The sequence below is a fragment of the Bubalus bubalis genome, chromosome 18 (assembly GCF_019923935.1).
Source record: "Bubalus bubalis isolate 160015118507 breed Murrah chromosome 18, NDDB_SH_1, whole genome shotgun sequence".
Lineage (NCBI taxonomy): Eukaryota > Metazoa > Chordata > Mammalia > Artiodactyla > Bovidae > Bubalus > Bubalus bubalis.
Window position 1 is genome coordinate 56257142 of NC_059174.1, and position 18805 is coordinate 56275946.

Here is an 18805-nt window from a genome sequence, read left to right on the forward strand (position 1 = left end):
TCTTTCAGACCCAGCTCTGGGCCTTGGGAAGCTTAAAGTCTGGGAGGGAAGAGGAGGGGAAAGAAAGTCGGAGAAGAACTTGTGTCTGTCAAGCATCTATTTGCTAAGCGCCATGCTGAGAGTGAGCCAAACATTCACACCCTTGATCCTTTGCGAGGCAGAGGTTACCGACCCATTTTACAGATGAAAAAGTAGAAGCTCAAGGCGAGGGAAATGGCTGACTCATCTGACCCACTCGGAGTAATTGTTCCCTCTCTTTATGACCCTATAGACTGTAGCCCACCAGGGTCCTCTGTCCATGGGATTCTCCAGGCAAGAATACTGGAGCAGGTTGCCATTCCCTCCTCCAGGGGATCTTCCTGACCCAGGGATTGAACCTGCATCTCCTGCTTGGCAGGTGGATTCTTTACCACTAGTGCCATCTGAGAATCTGCCCCCCCCTTTCTATCTATACACTACATTTTCCCTTTCAAATTGCCAGTATGGTCTCTGTCTCCTGACCAGATCCTGACTGATAACAGTAATGATAATGATAATAATCATTATTATTAGCATAGCTGCCTCCTAGGGATGAGCACTTATCACGCATGATCTTTCATCCCCTTCAATCAGCTGCTGTTACCCTGACTTCAGGGAGCCGGATGGAACCTCAGAGAGGGGAGAGGACTTACTCAGGGTGCCCTAGCCTGCGCACTGGCTGTGGGGTCAGAAAATCCGGAATGAGGCCCGCTTCAGGAGCAGGAGAGACAGACGCACCGGGGAGGGGAAGTACAGGCAATTTGACAAACACTGCGTTCTCCCTGCTCGGCAGGCGCCGAGCGAGCAGACTGCTCGCTGCCACAAGGCGGCACGTGGCTACCAGCCACATCCTGGCACTGCACGTTCTGGTGAGAGAGAAGGGGCTGGGGCTGTTCTGGGAGACTTCCTGGAGGAGGGGGAAAGAGGCTGATGGATCAGCTGCAGCATGCCAGGCCCTGGCCTCCTAAGACCCCGAGGCAACCGACCAAGGGCAGGGAGACCCTCCAAGGACAGAGAGCCTTGGGAAGCAGGTGTTGAGACCGGGGCTTTGGGGCCTGGGCTGATCTGGCCAGGATCCCCCGGTGCACCGGTGACAAGCCAGCTGGGGTAATCAGGCTAAAAGCCCCAGCTTTTATCAACCCAACCAGCCACGACAGCACAGCTGCAGCAGGTATGCAGCTCTTCACTGCTCACCTCCATTCAGGGCTCTTGAGCTGGGGACCGTCCACCCTGCCCTGAATCGCTACAACGTGCAACACACTCTTGTCCCCTCGGGGGCTGTCCCTTGTCCCCTGCAGTAGGTGCCCCACTGGCAGCTGAATGGAGACCCATTAGAAATAGGACCCTTGGGGATTAACATATACACACTGTGTCTGTGCATGCACGTGAAGTCACTTCAGCTGTGTCTGACTCTTTGCCACCCCATGGACTGTAGCCCGCCAGGCTCCTCTGTCCGTGGGATTTTCCTGGCAAGAATACTGGAATGGGTTGCCATGCCCTCCTCCAGGGGATCTTCCCGACCAGGGATTGTACCTGCATCTCTTATTTCTCCTGCATTGGCGGGTGGGTTCTTTACTACTAGTGCTACCTGGGAAGCCCAACATATACACACTATATGTAAAATAGATAACCAACAAGGACCCACTGTATAGCACAGGGGACTCTACTCAAGGACTGCAATAACCTATGTGGGAGAAGACCTGAGAAAGAAGGGATATATGTCTCTATATAATTGAATCACTGCCGTATACCTGAAACTAACACAACACTGTAAATCAGGGATACTCCAACATAAAATAAAAAATTTTTTAAAAAGGAGGACTTCCCCGGTGGTCTAGCCGTTAAGAATCTGCCTGCCAATTCAGTGGACACGGGTTCGATCCCTGGTCCGGGAAGATCCCACATGCTGTGGAGCGATGAAGCCTGTGTGCCGAAACTACTGAGCCTGTGCTCTAGAGCCTGTTCTCCACAACTAAAGTTCTGCGCACAGCGACGAAGACCCAGCACAGCCAAAAACAAACAAATAAATGAATATACCTTAACAAACTTTTAAAGAAAAGAAATAGGACCTTTGTAGTTTCCTGCATTTCCAGTAACAACCCTGACCCTCTCCCCTCCGGATTTTTTGGCACAGACGGTGCCCTCTGCCGGGAATGCCCCTTCTGCCCTCTTCTATATGACCACCTGTTGCTCATCTTAGCTCTGATGGCACATCCTCCTGAGAGCCACCTCCATCGACCCAGCCCCAAGGCCAAGCCCAGATGTGGGCCCCCACGGAGACCTGGATTCCCAGTGACCTCCTTCTGAACACTTGGGATCGCCCTGGCAGGGTGTGTCCCGTGATGGGAGGTTGTCTGTCTTGCTTGCTACTGTCCCCTCAGCCCCCGACTCTGAGCCTGACCCAGGGGAGGAGCTCAGGAAACCTCTCTTGAATGAATGAATGAACGAACGAATGAATGAATGAAACAGTGGAAGAGTGGGGCGGGGGCACCAGGGGGGGCCAGGAGACGCGAGTCAGGAGGAGAGCAGACCTTATTGTAGAGGGCACAGATGTGTAGGGCCGTGTTCCCCGAGGCGTTCTGGGCTCCAGGCTCAGCTCCGTAGAAGAGCAGATGTTCCAGATGCTGAGAGTGACCCCGCTGGCAGGCCTGGAGGGGACCGGGGGCCAGAGCCCGGGTCAGACCCACCTGGCCACAGCATCTGTCTCTCTCCTTCACCTGGAGGCCAGGCAGCCCTGCATCCGCCACTCCCCCTTCCTTCTCCTCTGAGGCCCCATTCTCGCTCAGGGACCCATGCTGTCAACGTCACCAGTCATTCCAAGGCCCAGGCCTCCAGTCTAACTCCTCAGAGTCCTGGTGATGACACCTCTATGCTTCCTCTTTGGGGACCTACTCCCACCTCCATCCCCCGGGAGGACCCCAGCACCCGCAGCCCTAGGCCCTTGGATTAGGGTCCCCGATCCCTGCCCACCCTCAGGGCCCACCTGCCGCCCATGCCACCCCAAACCTCTCTAGGCCGGGCGGGAGCACCTGGTGAATCTCCTGCCAGCCGTTCTCATCAGATATGCCCAGCTGGGCCCTGTTGTACAGGAGTAGCTCGCAACAGCGGGGGTCACCCCCCACCATAGCCGTGTGGAACAGGGGAGTCAGCCCTCGGCGGTCCTTGTAGTTGGGGGAGCCCCCAAGATCCAGGAGCGCCTAGGAAAGGTTAAAAAAAAAAAAGGATGACAATCACACAAGTAGTGGCTGGTTATCAGGGGCCAATTGGACGAAGAGACCTGGGTAACCTCACACAGGGTCAGAGCCAGAGCTGATGCTGCCACGATGCCCTTGAGTGACCTTGAGGCTGGCCCTTGCCCTGTCAGCCTCTCTCATCCCTGTGAACAACAGAGAGACTGGGGCGATGCCTCCAGAGGACCCCTCCCTCCCACTGTGAAATCCTGCCCAGCCTTCCCCCATGAGCCATACGGCATGAGCCACTGAAGACGCTTAATGCCTCAGTGCCCACCTACTCAACAGGCTGGTGGTGGGGAACCAATCAGAGAAGGGCGCCTGGATGCAGGAGGGCCCCTGGCTGAGTGGGAGGTGTGGTGAGGTCCGGGATCGCAAGAAGAGGCAGGGAAATGGTCTGCGAGGGGGCAAGCTCGGGTCAAAGCGACTTGGCTCAGCCTCACTGGGGCCGGGAGCTGGGGTGGGGGCAGGGAGTGATCCCCCTCGAGGAACGGATCTGGGCCTGGAAGACTGGCAGCTTCGAGCGTGTGAGGAGTGTTGGCGGCGCCGGCGCCGTGCGAACAGAGTCACGGTGGCGCAGTCCAACAGAACATTTCCAACATTTGCGGTGATGGAAATAGTTACAACCGCACGATCCAACATGGCAGCCGCGTGGGGGGCTACCGAGCCGCTGGAAGGTGGCTAGTAAGCCTGAGAATCGGAAGTTTTAATTTTAGTTCATTTTCTTCTATTTAAATCTAAACAGCCTCCCCCCCTCCCCCGCCCGTGGCGCTAGTGGCTGCTGGATTGCACAAGCGCAGGCCTGGGAGGGAGGGATTGGGCGTGAGCAGGAGTGGGGTTTGGGGGTATGTGTGTATGTGTAAAGTCGCTTCAGTCCTGTCTGACTCTTTGCGACCCCATGGACTGTAGCCCACCAGGCTCCTCTGTCCATGGGGATTCTCCAGGCAAGAATGCTGGAGTGGGTTGCCATTTCTTTCTCCAGGGGAACCTTCCCGGCCCAGGGATGAAACCCACATCTTTTATGTCTCCTGCCTTTGCAGGAGGCTTCTTTACCACTAGGGCCACCTGGGAAGCAGGTAGGAGAAGGGGTTTGGGGGAGGAGGGTGCATGAAGAGGGTCTGTCAATTCCAGGGCTGTGAGGCAGACCTTTGGGACTGGTATCTGACTGCCTTCAGGGTTCTTCAGGGAAGGATTGGATAAGAGAAGGGAAGGCTGCTTAGGCTGGATCATCTATGAACCATGGTGTTTACCAACAACTTCAGGGGCGCTCTATCCTGACCTATGGATGAAGAGGGATCAAGTGCCCTTGGGTAGGAGGAGAGAAAGAACATTTTAAAATAAGACCGGGCAAGCTGACTCCATGAATGTATGTGTGCGTGCTCAGTCGTTCAGTGGTATCTGACTCTTTTGGGACCCTATGGACTGCAGTCCACCAGGCTCCACTATCCATGGAATTTTCCAGGCAGGAATACTGGAGTGGGTGCCATTTCCTTCTCCAGGGGATCTTCCCAACTCATGATTGAACCCAAGTCTCCTACATCGCAGGAGGATTCTTTACCTCTGAGCTACCTAGGAAGCCCCCATGTATATATACTGAGGGTCTATGAGCTTCATCTGCTTGTAAAGGCACATTTTAGGCACTATACTGGGCAGTAAGGAGATCAAACCAGTCCATCCTAAAGGAAGTCCATCCTGAATATTCATTGGAAGGACTGATGCTGAAACTGAAGCTCCAATACTCTGGCCACCTGATGCAAAGAGCCGACTCATTGGAAAAGACTCTGATGCTGGGAAAGATTAAGGGCAGGAGGAGAAGGGGACGACAGAGGATGAGATGATTGGATGGCATCACCAACTCAATGGACATGAGTTTGAGTAAACTCCAGGAGTTGATGATGGACAGGGAGGCCTGGTGTACTGCAGTCCATGGGGTCGCAAAGAGTCACACACGACTGAGTTACTGAACAACAATTGGAGTAGAGGGCTGTATTTCAGGTGAGTGAAGGTGGTGTACTGGGAGAGTGAGCTGTAGGTTGAGAAGTGAATGGAAGGGCTGAGTTGGGAAGCATGAGGACCAGTGTCTGGAGGGAGCAGATAAGGGAATGGTGTCTGGGGGCACGGTGGGAAACTCACTCTGTATTTTAAAGGGTACCAGGGGACTTCCCTGGTGGTCCGGTGGTTAAGACCCTGCATGTCCGGTGCACAGGGCACGGGATCAGGGAACTAAGATCCCACATGCCGTGCTGTGTGGCCAAAAAATAAAAAAAATAAAGGGCACCAGGAAGAGTCTATACCTCGGGGAGACAGAGGTAGGTGTGGACTGCTGGCTCAGCGGGGCTGGAGAAGTTCTGGGTGTCAGGAAGTTAACATGATCTACCTGGGGGCAGGGCAAGGGTCCACATGACCATCAGCTATAGCTGATCACGAGCCTTGAGCTGGGGAGGGGGCCTCCCAGAAGTCCCAGGAGGGTCTTGGGTGCAGTCAGAGGAGTGACTGTGGAGGAGGGAGGTGGACAGAGGGGCCGGGGGGATTGGCCGGACACAGTCTGGGTGAAGAACACAGTCACTCGGGGGTGTCTCTGGGCTCTGGGGAGGGTCCTGGAAGGATCTGAAACCTCACCGTCAGAGCGAGGCAGTGGCGGGCACAGGCGGCCTTGTGTAGCGCGGTCATGCCATCCCGGGCCCGGAAATCAATGTGCGCCCCGCCCAGGCATAGGGTTCGAATCACCTCTACGGAGCCTTCGGTCTGAGCAGCCAGCGTCAGGGGGGTCTCTGGGAGGCAGGGGGAAAGGCCGGTCATGTGCAGCCCCTGGGCCTCGTCGTCCCTGACTCCCCAGCCCTCCCAAAGCACCCCGCCCTGCCGCCCGCTCCCTACCTCCTGAATCTGAGTCATGATAATTGGGGTCCAGCCCCTTGTCCAGCAGCCGTGCCACCTTATCAGATGTCCCGAGCTGCACGTACTCCAGGAACTTCTTCAACCCCGTCTGAGTCGCAGATGAGAGAGAGAGAAGACAGGCGGTCAGGGAGGAAAGAGGCAAGGCTGGGTTTGGAGCAGCGCTGTCCAGTGGAATCACACAGCAAGCCACACATGCCATCGAGAAGTCCCTAGTAGCCACCACTTTTTTTAAAGGAAGAAGACCTTCCAATTATATTGAAATTCACTTCGATGACCTATCTCTTTTTAGTCTATCATATATATCCACAATATTACTGATTCAACAGGTAATCCACATGAAATTTATTACCGAGATACTTCTAGGGGTATTGAGTCGTCAAGATCCATTGTGTATTTCACGCTCATAGTGAGGCTCAATTTGGACCTGGTACACCACAGGTACCCCGGTGGCCGTATGTGGCTGGCTGCTCCCGCAGATGGTATGGGTCTGGATGGATGGACTGTTTGGGGGAGGACGGAGACAAGTGCATGGTGGGGTGGGGCTGAGGGTAAGAAGCAGCCAGCGAGCTTTCTTCCCAAGTGTCAAGGATCGTTCATTTCACTTCCGACCGAAGCAGCCCCCTGACTTCCTCCCAGCTCTCAGGGGACCAGAAGAGACTCAGGCGATACAGCCTGAGGACTGGAGGGCAAGGTGTGTGAGTACACAACTAAGTCGCTCAGTCATGTAACACTTTGTGGCCCTACGGACAGTAGCCCACCAGGCTCCTCTGTCCATGGGATTCTCCAGGCAAGAATTCTGGAGTGGGATGCCATTTCCTCCTCCAGGGGATCTTCCCCACATGGGGATCAAACCTGTGCCCCCTGCATTGTCAGGCGGATTCTTTACCACTGAGCCACCAGGGAAGCCCCAGAGAGCAAGATGCCAGGAGGATAAATGGCTGCAGAGGAGTGCATCCTTGGATCTGGTAGAGATTCAGGCTCTGGGATTGTGTGAACTGCAGGGTGTCTATGAAACTGCCCCTAGACAGAGGGACACTAGATACCAGAGTCACAGGCTACGTTGGCTGGGGGCGGGGGGCTTTCCTGCATGGATATAGGGGCCCCAGGAGATGAGAGGGGAGAATCCAAGGATGAAGAAAGTGGGAGCCAGGTGGAAATGGCACAAGCCTGGGCAGAGGCGCAAAGAGAGAAGATGAGAAAAGCTCTGATGTATGCTAGAGGCGGGAAGGGATAGTAAGGACTTTGGGAAGGTCCTGTACGCATTATTGTGTTTAAAATGGATAACCAACAAGGATGTACTGTATAGCACGTGGAACTCTGCTCAACGTTATGTGCCAGCCTGGGTAGGGGAGGAGTTTGGGGGAGAATGTATACACGTATATGTACGGCTGAGTCCTTTCCCTGTCCACCTGAACCTATCACAACATTGTTAATCAGTTATACTCCAGTGCAAAATAAAAAGTTTTTTTTTTTTTTTTAATGAAAGGCTGTGATGGAGTCATCAGGTGCATTTGGGGTTGTCCCAAATATGACACAGCATCCCAAGTTAAGTGGGGGATGCTGGCAGAAGAAAAGAAGGTTTGCAGGGTCATCGGGAAGAGCTAGGAGAGAAAGTAGTTAGGGAAGGGGGCTCCAGGTTGGGGGTGGTGGCGTAAGTGCCAGCAGGGTTCTCTCACCTTCGTGTGCAACTTGGCCAGCTGCTTCTCATCCAGGTTGGTCTGCTTGTAAACACGGGTCTTGTATCGGAACTGAGGCCACGGGGTGGGGGCGGGGGTGACGGGAGAGACAAAAGACTCAGAGTCAGGGGTCTGGACCTCTTCTGAGCCAGGGAAGTCAGTGCAGGGTCAGGACGAAAAATAGCCCCAGAGTCTTGGCTGGGTGGGCAGAGGGCTGCTGGGCCACTACGGGCCTGTGGACTGCAACCCCTAAGGTGTCTGGACCCCGCGGGGTATGTTTTAGAATAACCACTGTCATTGGGAACCCTTTCCCACTTTGGTAGGCCAGGGGAAACTTGGGGCAGGGAGATGACTCACCCAAGGCCACTCTGCCTGCTGGTCAGAGGCAAGAACGCCCTGGTAATTTGAACTCAGGCCTCTCTGATTCTGATTGTTAAGTCAAGGTGTTCAGTCACTCAGTCGTGTCCAACTCTTTGCGACCTCAATGGACTAGCCCACCAGGCTTCTCTGTCCATGGGATTTTCCAGGCAAGAATACTGGAGTGGATTGCCATTCCCTCCTCCAGGGGATCTTCCTGACCCAGGGATGGAATCCATGTCTCCTGCATTGCAGGCAGATTCTTTGCCCTCTGAGCCACCAGGGAAGCCCCGGGATCCTTAGGGCACCCTTTATATCCAGAAGTGCCCACAGGGTTTTCCCTTGCTGAGGGCTGGGCTGGGAGAAAAAACGGGGAGCGGGCAGATGCCTGCTCGCATCTGCGAAGGGGCTGGGAAGGCTGTGGGGTTCTCACCTCCAGGTAGGGCACCCCCTTCTCGAAGGACTGGGGGTACTCCCGCAGCAGCCGCTCCTCCTCCAGGAAGTTGGCGTCCCGGCCCGAGGTGGCTGGCTGGAACAGGCCGTAGTTGAGCACGTCCTGGAGGCTCTCGCTCAGGGCACAGAGCACCTGCTGCTTTGCCGTCCAGATGGTGGCATCGGGGTTGAAGCGCAGGCATTTCTGGTGGGGGTGGCGACAGGAGAGAGAGAAGGGGCCTGAGGTGGTCTGCGGAGGGCTGTGGGTGATTCCCGGGACAGTGGAGGGCTGGGGGAAACCCATGGGGGTCTGGCAGTGGGGGCCATGTGTGAGGGCATCCAGAACCAGAGGCCCCCTCCCGTTCCCCCCTCCCCGTGCAGACTCCGGTGGTCCCTGTCTCCCACCACCACCCCACCCCCCATCCGCCGGCCAGCGGGCTGTCACTCACTGTCTGGTGAAGGTCAGGGATGCCAATCCTAAAAACCATCATGCTGAAGTGGGCGTCGTCTGGGACGGACATGGAGCGGCTCTGGAGGCCTCGGATCGAGGCCAGGCTACCAGGTGCTGCGCTGCCCCGGCCCCGGGTCCCCCGGGGGCCTCTCCCGGGCCCGTCTGGGGAGCTGTCGGACTCTGAGCCCCCCTCGGGACACTCGCTGGCACTGTGGCGTTCTTCGTCCTCGCTTGACGCGGGGCTGTGGGTCATCGTGGGGCCACGGGGCGATGGGGGACGGCAGCATCACAGGCGGCTGGCAGGGGAAGGGGCAGGGGTGGCAGTCAGACCAGGAGCCCAGGCCCTTTGGAGGCCACGGGCGCACTCAGTGGACAAACACGGTCCAGGGCAGTGGCTCCAAGCTGCCTGAGGGAGACAGGCAGGAGGCTGGACACACCCCCAGACACTCCTACCGCCTCCAAGCTCTCTCCCGAGCTCCCGGGCACACACGCCCCCACCCCCCCAGCCCTGCCATGCTGCCTGCACGTGTCTCCTTCCCTGCCCTTGGCCTTGCTTGCAGCCCCCCGCCCCTCCTGCGCCCCACTTTGCCGCTGACCCAGCGCGGCGGTGTCCCAGAAACCGCAGAATCACCGCGGGAGCCACTGGCCCACTTTGCCAGGCCAGGGATAATGCAGCTAAAATTAGCCCAGGACAGACAGGTGGGCGACCCACCGGCACCTTGCCCTCCTGGCCCCAGCCTGGCCCCTCCTCACCCGAGGTCCTCCCCGCCTTCTGCTCCTGGTACCTCCTGGATGACCGCGAGGAGGCTGAGATGTAGTAAGGAGGAGAGGGAGGTGCCCTGAGCCTAGGGTGGAGCCGGTGACTTCACTGAAGTGTGGCTGACCGCGTGTGTGTGGAGGGCTGCTGGAGAGCCAGCATCCCAGGGGGCAGGGGCACCTGGCTGGGGCAGAGAGTACCATGCATGAGGTGTCCCACGGGGGGAACCACAAGAGGTGGCCTGTGCAAGTTTCCGGGGGGCATCTTGAGAGGGTGTGTGGGTGGGTGGGGAGACTGGCCCTGGCAGGGCCGTCCGTCCGGGTGACAGCCTTGCGGTGGCCTGGGTGGGTGTAGGGCGGCGGTAGGTGACCTGCGGGTGTGTTCGAGGCCTGGCGCTGCTGGGTGGAAGGACGGGCATCGCCTGGTCCTGGGGGCCCCACTCTGAGGGAGACTGGGGGGCTGGGAGGGAGGCTAAGGAGTGGGATGAGAGTCTGGTGGGTGAGGGTGAGATCCCCACTATTCTTCAGATCCCCACTGTTCTTCGCCCCTGAATTGGTCTTATAAGGGTGAGTCCAGATGGGGCCCTTCTTTCCCGTTTTCTCCCCCCCCTCCCACCCCAGCACCGGAAACCAGAATGTCTGGTCTGGTCCCTCCCCCCCACACCAGGCCCGGCTCCTGCACGTTGCCATGGAGATGGGAAGCAGTGGAGGGTACTGCTGACTTTGGGGGAGTGGGGATGGGCTGGGGGGGTTGGGGAGGGAAGACAAAATGTGTGCGGGGGGGAGGAGAGTTTCAAGAACTGTGGGCGAGCCAGCCTCCAGCCATGGGCTGGCCACCCCCTCCCCTAAGCGTGGCCACGGCTCCCTCCCACTCTGGGTACCCAGCAGAGCCTCCCCTACTTGGCCCTGGCGAAGACCCCCCAGCCCCCCGCCCGGCCTCCTCCTACCCAGCGACTCCACTCCCACCTCCAGACCTGGGGCTGGCAGCCACTCCCCCTCGGCTGACCCCGGCTGACCCCCTCCCCCAGCCTCCACGGACTCCTGAAAGCAAAGCTCGCCCGGTCCCCCGGCGCGTGCGGCTGCCCCCAACCCCCAGGACCAGCTCGGGCCCCTCCCCCTCAGCCCCCGAGGGAGGGAGCGGGCACACTCCGCCGGGGCGGCATGAATCAAACGCTCCGCGGCTAAGAATAGCTGGCACGCAGCTGGTACCGAGACGGGCTGAGGAATCGGCGGGGGGGGGGGGGCGGGGGGGGAAAGGGGAGAGAGGGGGTGCCCTGGGAGACGGCGGGGGTACGGCGGGGGGAGGCTGCCGGCGTGGCCGAGAGCCGGCCCGGGAGAATGAATGGAGGCGGAGAGAGGCGGGGAGAGGCGGGCAGACGGAGCCTGGGCTGGGGCCGAGAAACTGGTGGGGGAGAGCCCGGGTCCGCGGAGAGGGGGCGAAGGCCCCCGGGAGCAGGACTCGGGGGCGGGAGCCGAGGGGGCGCGCCGGCCGGTGGGGAAGGAAGCGGGGACCGGGTTGGGATGCAGGGAGCTCATGAAAGGGTGGGAGGGGATTGGACGAGTCTGGAAGGAGAAGCCGAAACCACAGGGGGTCGAAAGGGGCGGCGAAGGCCGAGGCCCTGACCCCCGCTGGAGGGGGTGGGCGCCGGAATGACCACGGCGAGGGGCCTCGAGGGGTGGGGCCGCAGGAGGGGTCCAGGGGGCCCAGGTGGGCCGCGATGGGCGAGGCGGGGGAGTGGCCGGGCCAGGCTGGCCGGGAGGCGGGTACCGCGACCGAGCCCTCGGCCCAGGAGCGCCGGGAGGCGGGTTCGGGCCGGAGGTTACGGGGCCGCATGCCCCCAGCAAGTCCGCGATCCGGGACGGGGCACGGGGGACCCAGGCGTAACCCAATTTGGCGTCGCCCGGGGCAACGCTCCCCTCCTCACCCCCGCCCCCCACCGCACACCCGGGCCGGGAGCCCGGCGCTTGGCCAAGGACGTCCGGGGCGCCCCCGCCCCCGCCCGCGGCCCCAGGCCCGCGCTTCACCCCCCAACCCAGACCCCCGGTTTTCGGCCCCCTTACCTGCCTGGCGGGGCTGCTGAGTCCCGGTCGGCGGCGCCCGCGGCCCCTCCCCCCTCCCCCCCCCCCCCCCCCCCCCGGAGACGGGAGACCCTCAGGCCATGCCCCACCGCCCCGGAGGGCGAGCGGGCCCGGGGAGGGGGCGGGCGGGGGCCGGGGGGGCGGGCGGGGGGCCGCGGACCTCACCCCCCCCGCGGGCCGGGCCTGGCCATCCGCAGAGCGCCCCCCCTTGCGCCGCGGCCGCCGCGCCCCTCCTAGCTAGCCCGCCCCCGGCTCGGTCCGGCCGGCTCCGGGCGCCGCGTCTCCGTCGGCTCCTCTCCTCGGCCTCAGGCCGCCGCCGCCGCCGCCGCCGCCGCCGCCGCCCGCTCCGCGCCTCCTCTGCCTCCCGGCTCTCTCTCTCGCTCTCGCTGTCTCTCCCTCACCCGGTCTCTCTCTCTCCCTCCCTCCCTCTCTCCCTCCCTCCGCCCTCTCCCCTCCCTCCGGGAGCCGGCGGAGGAGACATCGCCCCTCCCCGCGCCCCCAAACCTCGCCCATCCCCCCCCGCCGGCTCCGCCCCCTCCCCCTGCCCTCCCCCACCGCTCCTCTCCGCCGCCAGATTCCCGAACCCTGACTCCACCCCTGCTTGCCCCAGTACCCCGGGGATGGGGCTCCGCCCCCCTAAGGGTACCTCTCCCCGCACCCCCCCAGGACCGCCCCTTCCCAGGGCGCCCCCACCACCTCTACCCACAGTAGGGTACAATTAAGTATTCGTTGCTAGACTCTACACCCCCAAACTGGATGGTGAGAGCTATAGATTCCTGCCCTGTCCCCCCAACACACACACACCTTCCCGCAAGGCACAGGTGCAGCGAGTCGCTCCCCAGCCCTGCCCCTGCAGACGTCTCCACATACACATCTTCTCCAGGGCGTTCGGGCTCTCGCAGGATACATTACCATGAGCACAGCCAGCTACATCATGTACATATCACACCCGTGTGCCGGAGCATGCACACGGCAGAGCACACGCGTCTACCCACCCCACACACGGGCACGCAGCCCGCTGTGCTTGCTCAGAGCTCTAGCTCACACGCAACCCTGAAACAGAGACACAGAACCACAGGGAGACGTGTGCTTTGTCTTCATCACATTCACCCACTGTGCCCTGGCCGTCCATCACACAGGTGTGCACATGCCCATCGAGAGGCACGACCCTGCACCACCAATTATCTCTGACATTTCTTGAGCACTTTCTGTGTGCCCGGCTCTGTGCTGGGTTTACTCGTCAACTTTGCACACTGTAATCCTCTGGGCTATGGACTTGCACTATCCCCATTTACGAGAGGGGAAAACTGAGGCCCAGAGAGGTTAAGCAATTTGCCCAAGGTCACCCAGCCAGCAAGAGGTGGTGGCCAGGATCAGAGACAGGTGGCCTGGCTCAAAGTCTTCAGACTGCTGTGTGCTGGGGTTCAGTACTGGCCACTCCATAGCTGCATATTTTTCTTTGCCACACATGATCCCCCCCAGCCATCTCCTCATTGCACGTGGGACACACCTGCAGAGACAGGGCCGATCCCATAGGGCAGCGGTGAGTGCGTCGCCACAGCCCAGGCCCCTACCCTTCTCCCAGCTCCAACAGCTCCTCCAGGGCCACCAGCTGGAGCCCAGGCACCTGTGGAGGGCAGTTCCAGGCAGCCTCTGGGTGCACATCCAGCTGCAGGCTCTGGGGTGCCACGGGATGAGCGGGAGCAGGTGCCAGCCCAGCTGCCCCAGGAGGCCCAGTTCTGGATTCACCCCCACCAGCCCAGGTGGTGAGCAGCTGGGCCTGGGGAGAAAACAGCTGCCTGTGTGTGTCGGCACCAGCAGTGAGAGGGGCTCTGTACCCTTTCTACAGTTTATGAGGCTTTTCTCGGCCTGGGCATCAGCTCTTGGTGAGGGGTCCCCAGGCTCCTCATGAGTGCCCAAGAGAGGCCCGAGCTCTGAGGCAGTGGGCAGCCTGCCCAAGGTCACACTGCCCTTTGCTTTCTTGGAAAATGGAAAAGTCTGGCTGTGTTGATTTCCAAGGCCCTATCCTGGGGCTCCCAGCAGCTGAGGGCGGATGCCCTGCTCGTGCCGGGAGCCAGAAGCTTCTGCTAGCTGCTGCCACTGTGCTGGTAACCTTCAGCAGGCCCAGCTGTCCCCTCTCTGAGCCTTGGTGTCCCCCCTGGAAGAGTGGGCCCTGCGATCCTGGCACTGCCCGCCTGGCTGAAGCTGGGGAAGCCCTACATGACTCATGGGTCTGGCATGGACTGGGCATGGCCAGCCTCCTGCTGCTCCTGCCTCTGCAGCCTCCCTGCCCCTGCCCTCATCACCTCTACCCCGGTCACCAGGCACCCCCACCCCCAGGGCCACAGGAAACTCGAGTTTCCACTTAAACACAATCATGCAGGGTTCAGTCTTTTGGTGGAGCTGCGACCCCGCTGCCAGGGAAGGCTCCTTTCCTTGTTCAATTGACTGAGTACCTACTATGCGCTGGGTTGGCCCTGTCCTAGCTCCGAGGATACAGCCATGAACAGGGATGCCTGCCTTCATTGGCGAGAGACAGACACCAAACAGATAAACAAGCCATCAAGACAAGGCTGGTCTTGATTCAGCCAAAAAGATAAAAAGGGGTGTTTGAATAAACTACCTGGGGAAGGCCTCTCTGAGCTGAGACCTCAGTGATGAGAAGGAGCTGGGGGGAAATGCCTTCTAGAAGGAGGAAAAGGCTGGCGCAAAAGCTCTGAAGCGGGAAGGAGCTTAGCATTCAGGAAGTAGTGAAGAGATCAGTGTGGCTGGAGCTTGGAGCGGGGCGGTGAAGGGAGTGGGGGTGATGAGTTTGCAGAGGTGCAAAGGATCCACCCTTCCCTGCCCACCCCCAGGCTGGGCAGGCCAGGCCTGTGCTGAGGCCAGGGTTTGGCTTCACTCCCGCACATGATGGGAAGCTGGGGGGGGGAGCAGGGGAGTGGGGAGTGATGTGATCTGATTTACGGTTTGGAAGCATTGCTCTGGCTGCGGCAGGCTGCGTGGATTGGAGGGGCTCGGGAGGAAGGAGGGGAGAGGCGGGAGGAGAGGACTGCAGTGGTCCAGGCAGGAGATGAAGTAGCTCTCAACGCTCAGAGCTCTCTGTGCACCCAGCCCAGCAGCTGCTTACTCCACCTCCTGGAGAAAGCTTCTCAGACCCCACCCAACCTCCACCCTCCCCTCTGCCCCAGCCCCTCACCCAGATGGGGCTGTCTGCCGGGTCTGTGAACAGCTGGAATCCCCCATGTCACCCCCAACCAGGACCCAGACTGCAGGAGGCTTCCAGGAAAGCATGGCAGATGGATCCAAGAGCCCCACCTTTCTGGGGGCTGCACACAAGCCACACGCGTGCTCTTTGCACGGATCCCCACAGACAGGCACAGATGCTCATCTGGATCTGGAGCAAGGGCCTGGAGGGCAGGATGGGAGATCTGGGGGGCAGGAGGCGCTCTAGAGCCTGAGAATGCTGTGAGAGCTTTATTCCGCAGGGTGTGTGGGCAACGGTGGCCACAGGATAATAACAACCTTAGCAAGACCTTGAGGTCTCCCTTGACCTGAGGCGTGGCCAGGGAGAGGAGAGGGAAGCGAGGCCAAGCCCTGGCAACTTCCCAAGGAGGTTCCTGGGCAGAGGCTGAGCCCCCAGGATCCCTTAGGGAGCTGGCTCCATCCTCCTGACCTTCTGGAGCTTCTGGCTGAGGCAGAAGGGAAGAGCAGGACAGGACGGAAGCAAGCTCTGGAAAGTGGGAAGAGGAGGGCGTGTGTGGAGACCCAAGGCGGGATCCAAGCTTTGGAACGTTGGAGGTTTCCGGCCACAGAGGCAGGGCCTCCGGGGAGCCAAGAGAGGCGGGGAGAGACACACACAGAGGAGCAGAGACCAACGGACCGAGACAAGAGTTGGGAGGAGAGGGACCAGAGAGAAGCTGGGAGAGGCGTGAACCAGGGGGCTGGTGATCAGCACACACTCCGGGTCCCCAGAAACATCCTTCTCCTCCAAAACACACCCTTCTGCAGCCTTGGGTGCTCTGAGACCAGCCTGATGCAGGCCGCCTGGCTCCTTGGCGCGCTGGTGGTACCCCAGCTCCTGGGCTTCAGTCATGGGGCTCGGGGAGCTGAGAGGGAGTGGGAGGGGGGCTGGGGTGGCGCCCAGGAGGAGGAGCGGGAGAGGGAAGCCCTGATGCTGAAGGTGAGTTGGAGACTGCTGGGACTCTAGTGGCGGGACCCGGGTGGGTGACTGTGGGCTTGGGAGGGGTGTATTCCAGGGTTAGAAGAATGGGCAACGGGAGGGATGGGATAGGCTCGGAGGATGAAGGTGATGGGTTCAGAGAAGAGGGCAGACAGCCAGCTGATAGCTGGAAAGGGGCGTCTGGGGAGTCTGAATGTAGCTGCCAGCCTGGCCCTGATCACCCTCCTTGCCTTAGCATTTACAGGAAGCGCTGGGGCTGCCTGCTAGGAGGGGAGATCAAAATCCCGAGGGAAACTCTGAAGGCAGGGGGGCCTGGGCGACCGAGGAGAACGGGCAGGGGGAGGAGGAAGGCGAGGAGGAACCCACACCGACCCCGGGCGTCAGCCCCAGCCCCTCTCCCACCCCGGAGGACGCCATCACTTATATCCGTAAGTAATCCTTAGCTCCGCCCTGCGCCCCCCAACCCCGGCCTCCGTGGTCATTTTCACAAAAACGAACCGTCCTTTCCCTGCCCCAGGATTTTTCAGTTGCCCACCGCCCAGCTCGGAGCCCTCACACCCAGGAGCTCCGGGTCCCCGGCTTTGCCTTTCAAGAGACCGGGGTGGCCACCGGCCCCTACCTTCCAGAAGTCTTGAGGGCCCCCACCCCTCACCCCAACTCCGCCCCAGAAGCCGTAGGTCCCGGGTCCCCCCCGGGTCCTCCAGTCCCCTGGCTCCGCCCCCAGGGTCTCCGTCCAGCGTGCGCCCTGTCCACCCGCAGTGGGTCGCCTGGCCGGCCTAGACGCAGGCCTGCACCAGGTGCACGTTCGTCTGCACGCGCTGGACACCCGCGTGGCCGAGCTTACTCGGGGGCTGCGGCAGCTGAGGGAAGTGGCGGGCGACACCCGCGACGCCGTGCAAGCCCTGCAGGAGGCGCAGAGCCGCGCCGAGCGCGAGCATGGCCGCTTAGAGGGTGAGTCGCATCCCGCCGGGCTGGGAAGGAGGGACGATCCAGGTCAGGCCGCGGACCGGTGGGGAGAGGGGAGCCCCGAAGGGAGTCTGAGACATGAGGACCCTAGGTGTTAGGGGCGAGGGGTGGCGGCCCTCGAGGATTTGGGGTGTGCTGGCTGATGGGGAGGGTGAACGTGTCCCGACCGTGCTAGTGAGCCGACCCTGCTCCGGCCGCACCACGCCCCCTACGGTCCCGCCCCCACGGCCTGGCCACGCCCCCTGGCGGCTCTGTCACTGGCTCCGGGCGACTCTGGTCCCGCCCTCGACCCGCCCCCGAGGCACTAACCCCGCCTCCGCTCGGCCCCGCCCCGCTCCGCCCGCAGGCTGCCTGAAGGGGGCGCGTCTTGGCCACAAGTGCTTCCTGCTCTCGCGCGACTTCGAGGCTCAGGCGGCGGCGCAGGCGCGGTGCGTGGCGCGGGGCGGGAGCCTGGCTCAGCCCGCTGACAGTCGGCAGATGGAGACGCTCACCCGCTACCTGCGCGCGGCGCTCGCACCGTACAACTGGCCCGTGTGGCTGGGCGTGCACGACCGGCGCGCCGAGGGCCTGTACCTCTTCGAGAACGGCCAGCGCGTATCCTTCTTCGCCTGGCACCGCGCCCCCAGCCCTGAGCCCGGCGCCCGGCCCAGCGCCGCGCCGCACCCGCTCAGCCCCAACCAGCCCAACGGCGGCGTGCTGGAGAACTGCGTGGCTCAGGCCTCGGACGATGGCTCCTGGTGGGACCACGACTGCGATCGGCGCCTCTACTACGTCTGCGAGTTCCCCTATTAGCGGGGCCGGCTCCCCGCCTCTCCACTCCGCCCCACCACCCGCCCTGTGCCTGGGCTATGCTCCCAGCAAAGACACCGTTCCTTCCTTCCTCGCCCGCGGATGGAAATGTGCTTTCCCTGGCTGGCCGATCCCTGGGGGACTCCTGCGGGGCCGGGACCCCTTCCTTGCCTGTCTTTCCCGGAGGTGGTGGGCACGAGGCTAGGTCCCGCGCCAATAAAACGTTGTGGAATCTCACTTGAGTAGGCAGTGGAGGCGCTTTTGGCCTTTTATCTTTTTGCGGGGCAAGGCCTGTCTCCCTCTTACAGGTATTATTCGAGCCCCAGATCAGAGTGATAGAGAACACATGTGCATACGTACACATGGTCATCTGCTCCTGCGCACAGATGTCTGGAGTCCACGAATGCACACGCGGCTGACACCTCTGCCTGCAATGTGCCCCCTACTCAAGGTCTTTGGGACCCAGAGCCTGTCAATCATTGTCCCAGGCCTTGGCCTTGGCCCTGTTCAAAGAGATCTGGGAAGTCCTGCAGGAAAGACTCCCGTTTAATTTTTTTTTTTTTTTTCTTTTTTTTAAGTGGGTCTCAAACCTGACTCATCAGATGGTACCCATAATGTCATGTAAAGTCAGGCACTGCCCTACCCCCTTCCCCTTCTCCCAACTCCGGGGCCTGCGTTTAGACACAAGCATAAGGACCTACCCAGCCTGGAAGCTCAGGTTCCCTCCCAACCGATCCCTTCACTCCTTGACTTTGAGGCCATGAGCTAATCCCTCCCCGCTATGAGCCTCAGTTTCCTCATCTGAACACAGGCACTATTACCCCTACCTTGTATGGCTCATAGGATGTTCATATGAGCCCAGGAAAGTGAGCATTTGGGAAAGGGTGGCGCATAAGGCACACATTACATTTTCTTCCCCCGCCATTTTTCATACTTTAATCCCCTGGGGGCACTGAGGCCACCCAGGCCCAGCCTG

At 60.7% G+C, this 18805-nt stretch overlaps 2 protein-coding genes across 6 annotated transcripts in view; one reads left to right on the forward strand and one right to left on the reverse strand.

Annotated features, from left to right (window-relative positions):
• SHANK1 (SH3 and multiple ankyrin repeat domains 1) overlaps positions 1 to 12230 on the reverse strand; it is a 51423-nt gene extending 39193 nt beyond the window's left edge. For 3 of the 5 annotated variants that reach the window (XM_044931353.2, XM_025270024.3, XM_044931352.2), the window contains exons 1-8: positions 11877 to 12227; positions 9058 to 9355; positions 8610 to 8813; positions 7820 to 7891; positions 6123 to 6231; positions 5868 to 6019; positions 3048 to 3215; positions 2550 to 2666 (exon numbers count right to left, since the gene is read on the reverse strand). In XM_044931353.2, coding sequence (XP_044787288.2) covers positions 2550 to 2666; positions 3048 to 3215; positions 5868 to 6019; positions 6123 to 6231; positions 7820 to 7891; positions 8610 to 8813; positions 9058 to 9312 — 1077 coding nt within the window. In that variant the 5' untranslated portion in view covers positions 9313 to 9355; positions 11877 to 12227. Of the gene's footprint in view, positions 1 to 2549; positions 2667 to 3047; positions 3216 to 5867; positions 6020 to 6122; positions 6232 to 7819; positions 7892 to 8609; positions 8814 to 9057; positions 9356 to 11876 lie in introns of all 5 variants that reach the window. The other 2 variants (XR_006546058.2, XR_006546057.2) reach the window with 1 other exon arrangement.
• Positions 12231 to 14932: 2702 nt separating this feature from the next.
• On the forward strand, positions 14933 to 18071 carry CLEC11A (C-type lectin domain containing 11A). The gene is made up of 4 exons (XM_006080035.4): positions 14933 to 16074; positions 16310 to 16502; positions 16834 to 17025; positions 17387 to 18071. Exons 1-4 carry the CDS (start codon positions 15928 to 15930, stop codon positions 17830 to 17832), a joined length of 978 nt encoding a protein of 325 aa, XP_006080097.1. The 5' UTR covers positions 14933 to 15927; the 3' UTR covers positions 17833 to 18071.
• The last annotated feature ends 734 nt before the right edge of the window (positions 18072 to 18805 follow it).

Coding starts and splice junctions, on each gene's coding strand:
- CLEC11A (XM_006080035.4), top strand. CDS start 15,928: ATGCAGGCCGCCTGGCTCCTTGGCGCGCTGGTGGTACCCCAGCTCCTG. Junction 16,075..16,309: donor GGGAAGCCCTGATGCTGAAG/GTGAGTTGGAGA, acceptor TCCTTGCCTTAG/CATTTACAGGAAGCGCTGGG. Junction 17,026..17,386: donor CGAGCATGGCCGCTTAGAGG/GTGAGTCGCATC, acceptor CTCCGCCCGCAG/GCTGCCTGAAGGGGGCGCGT.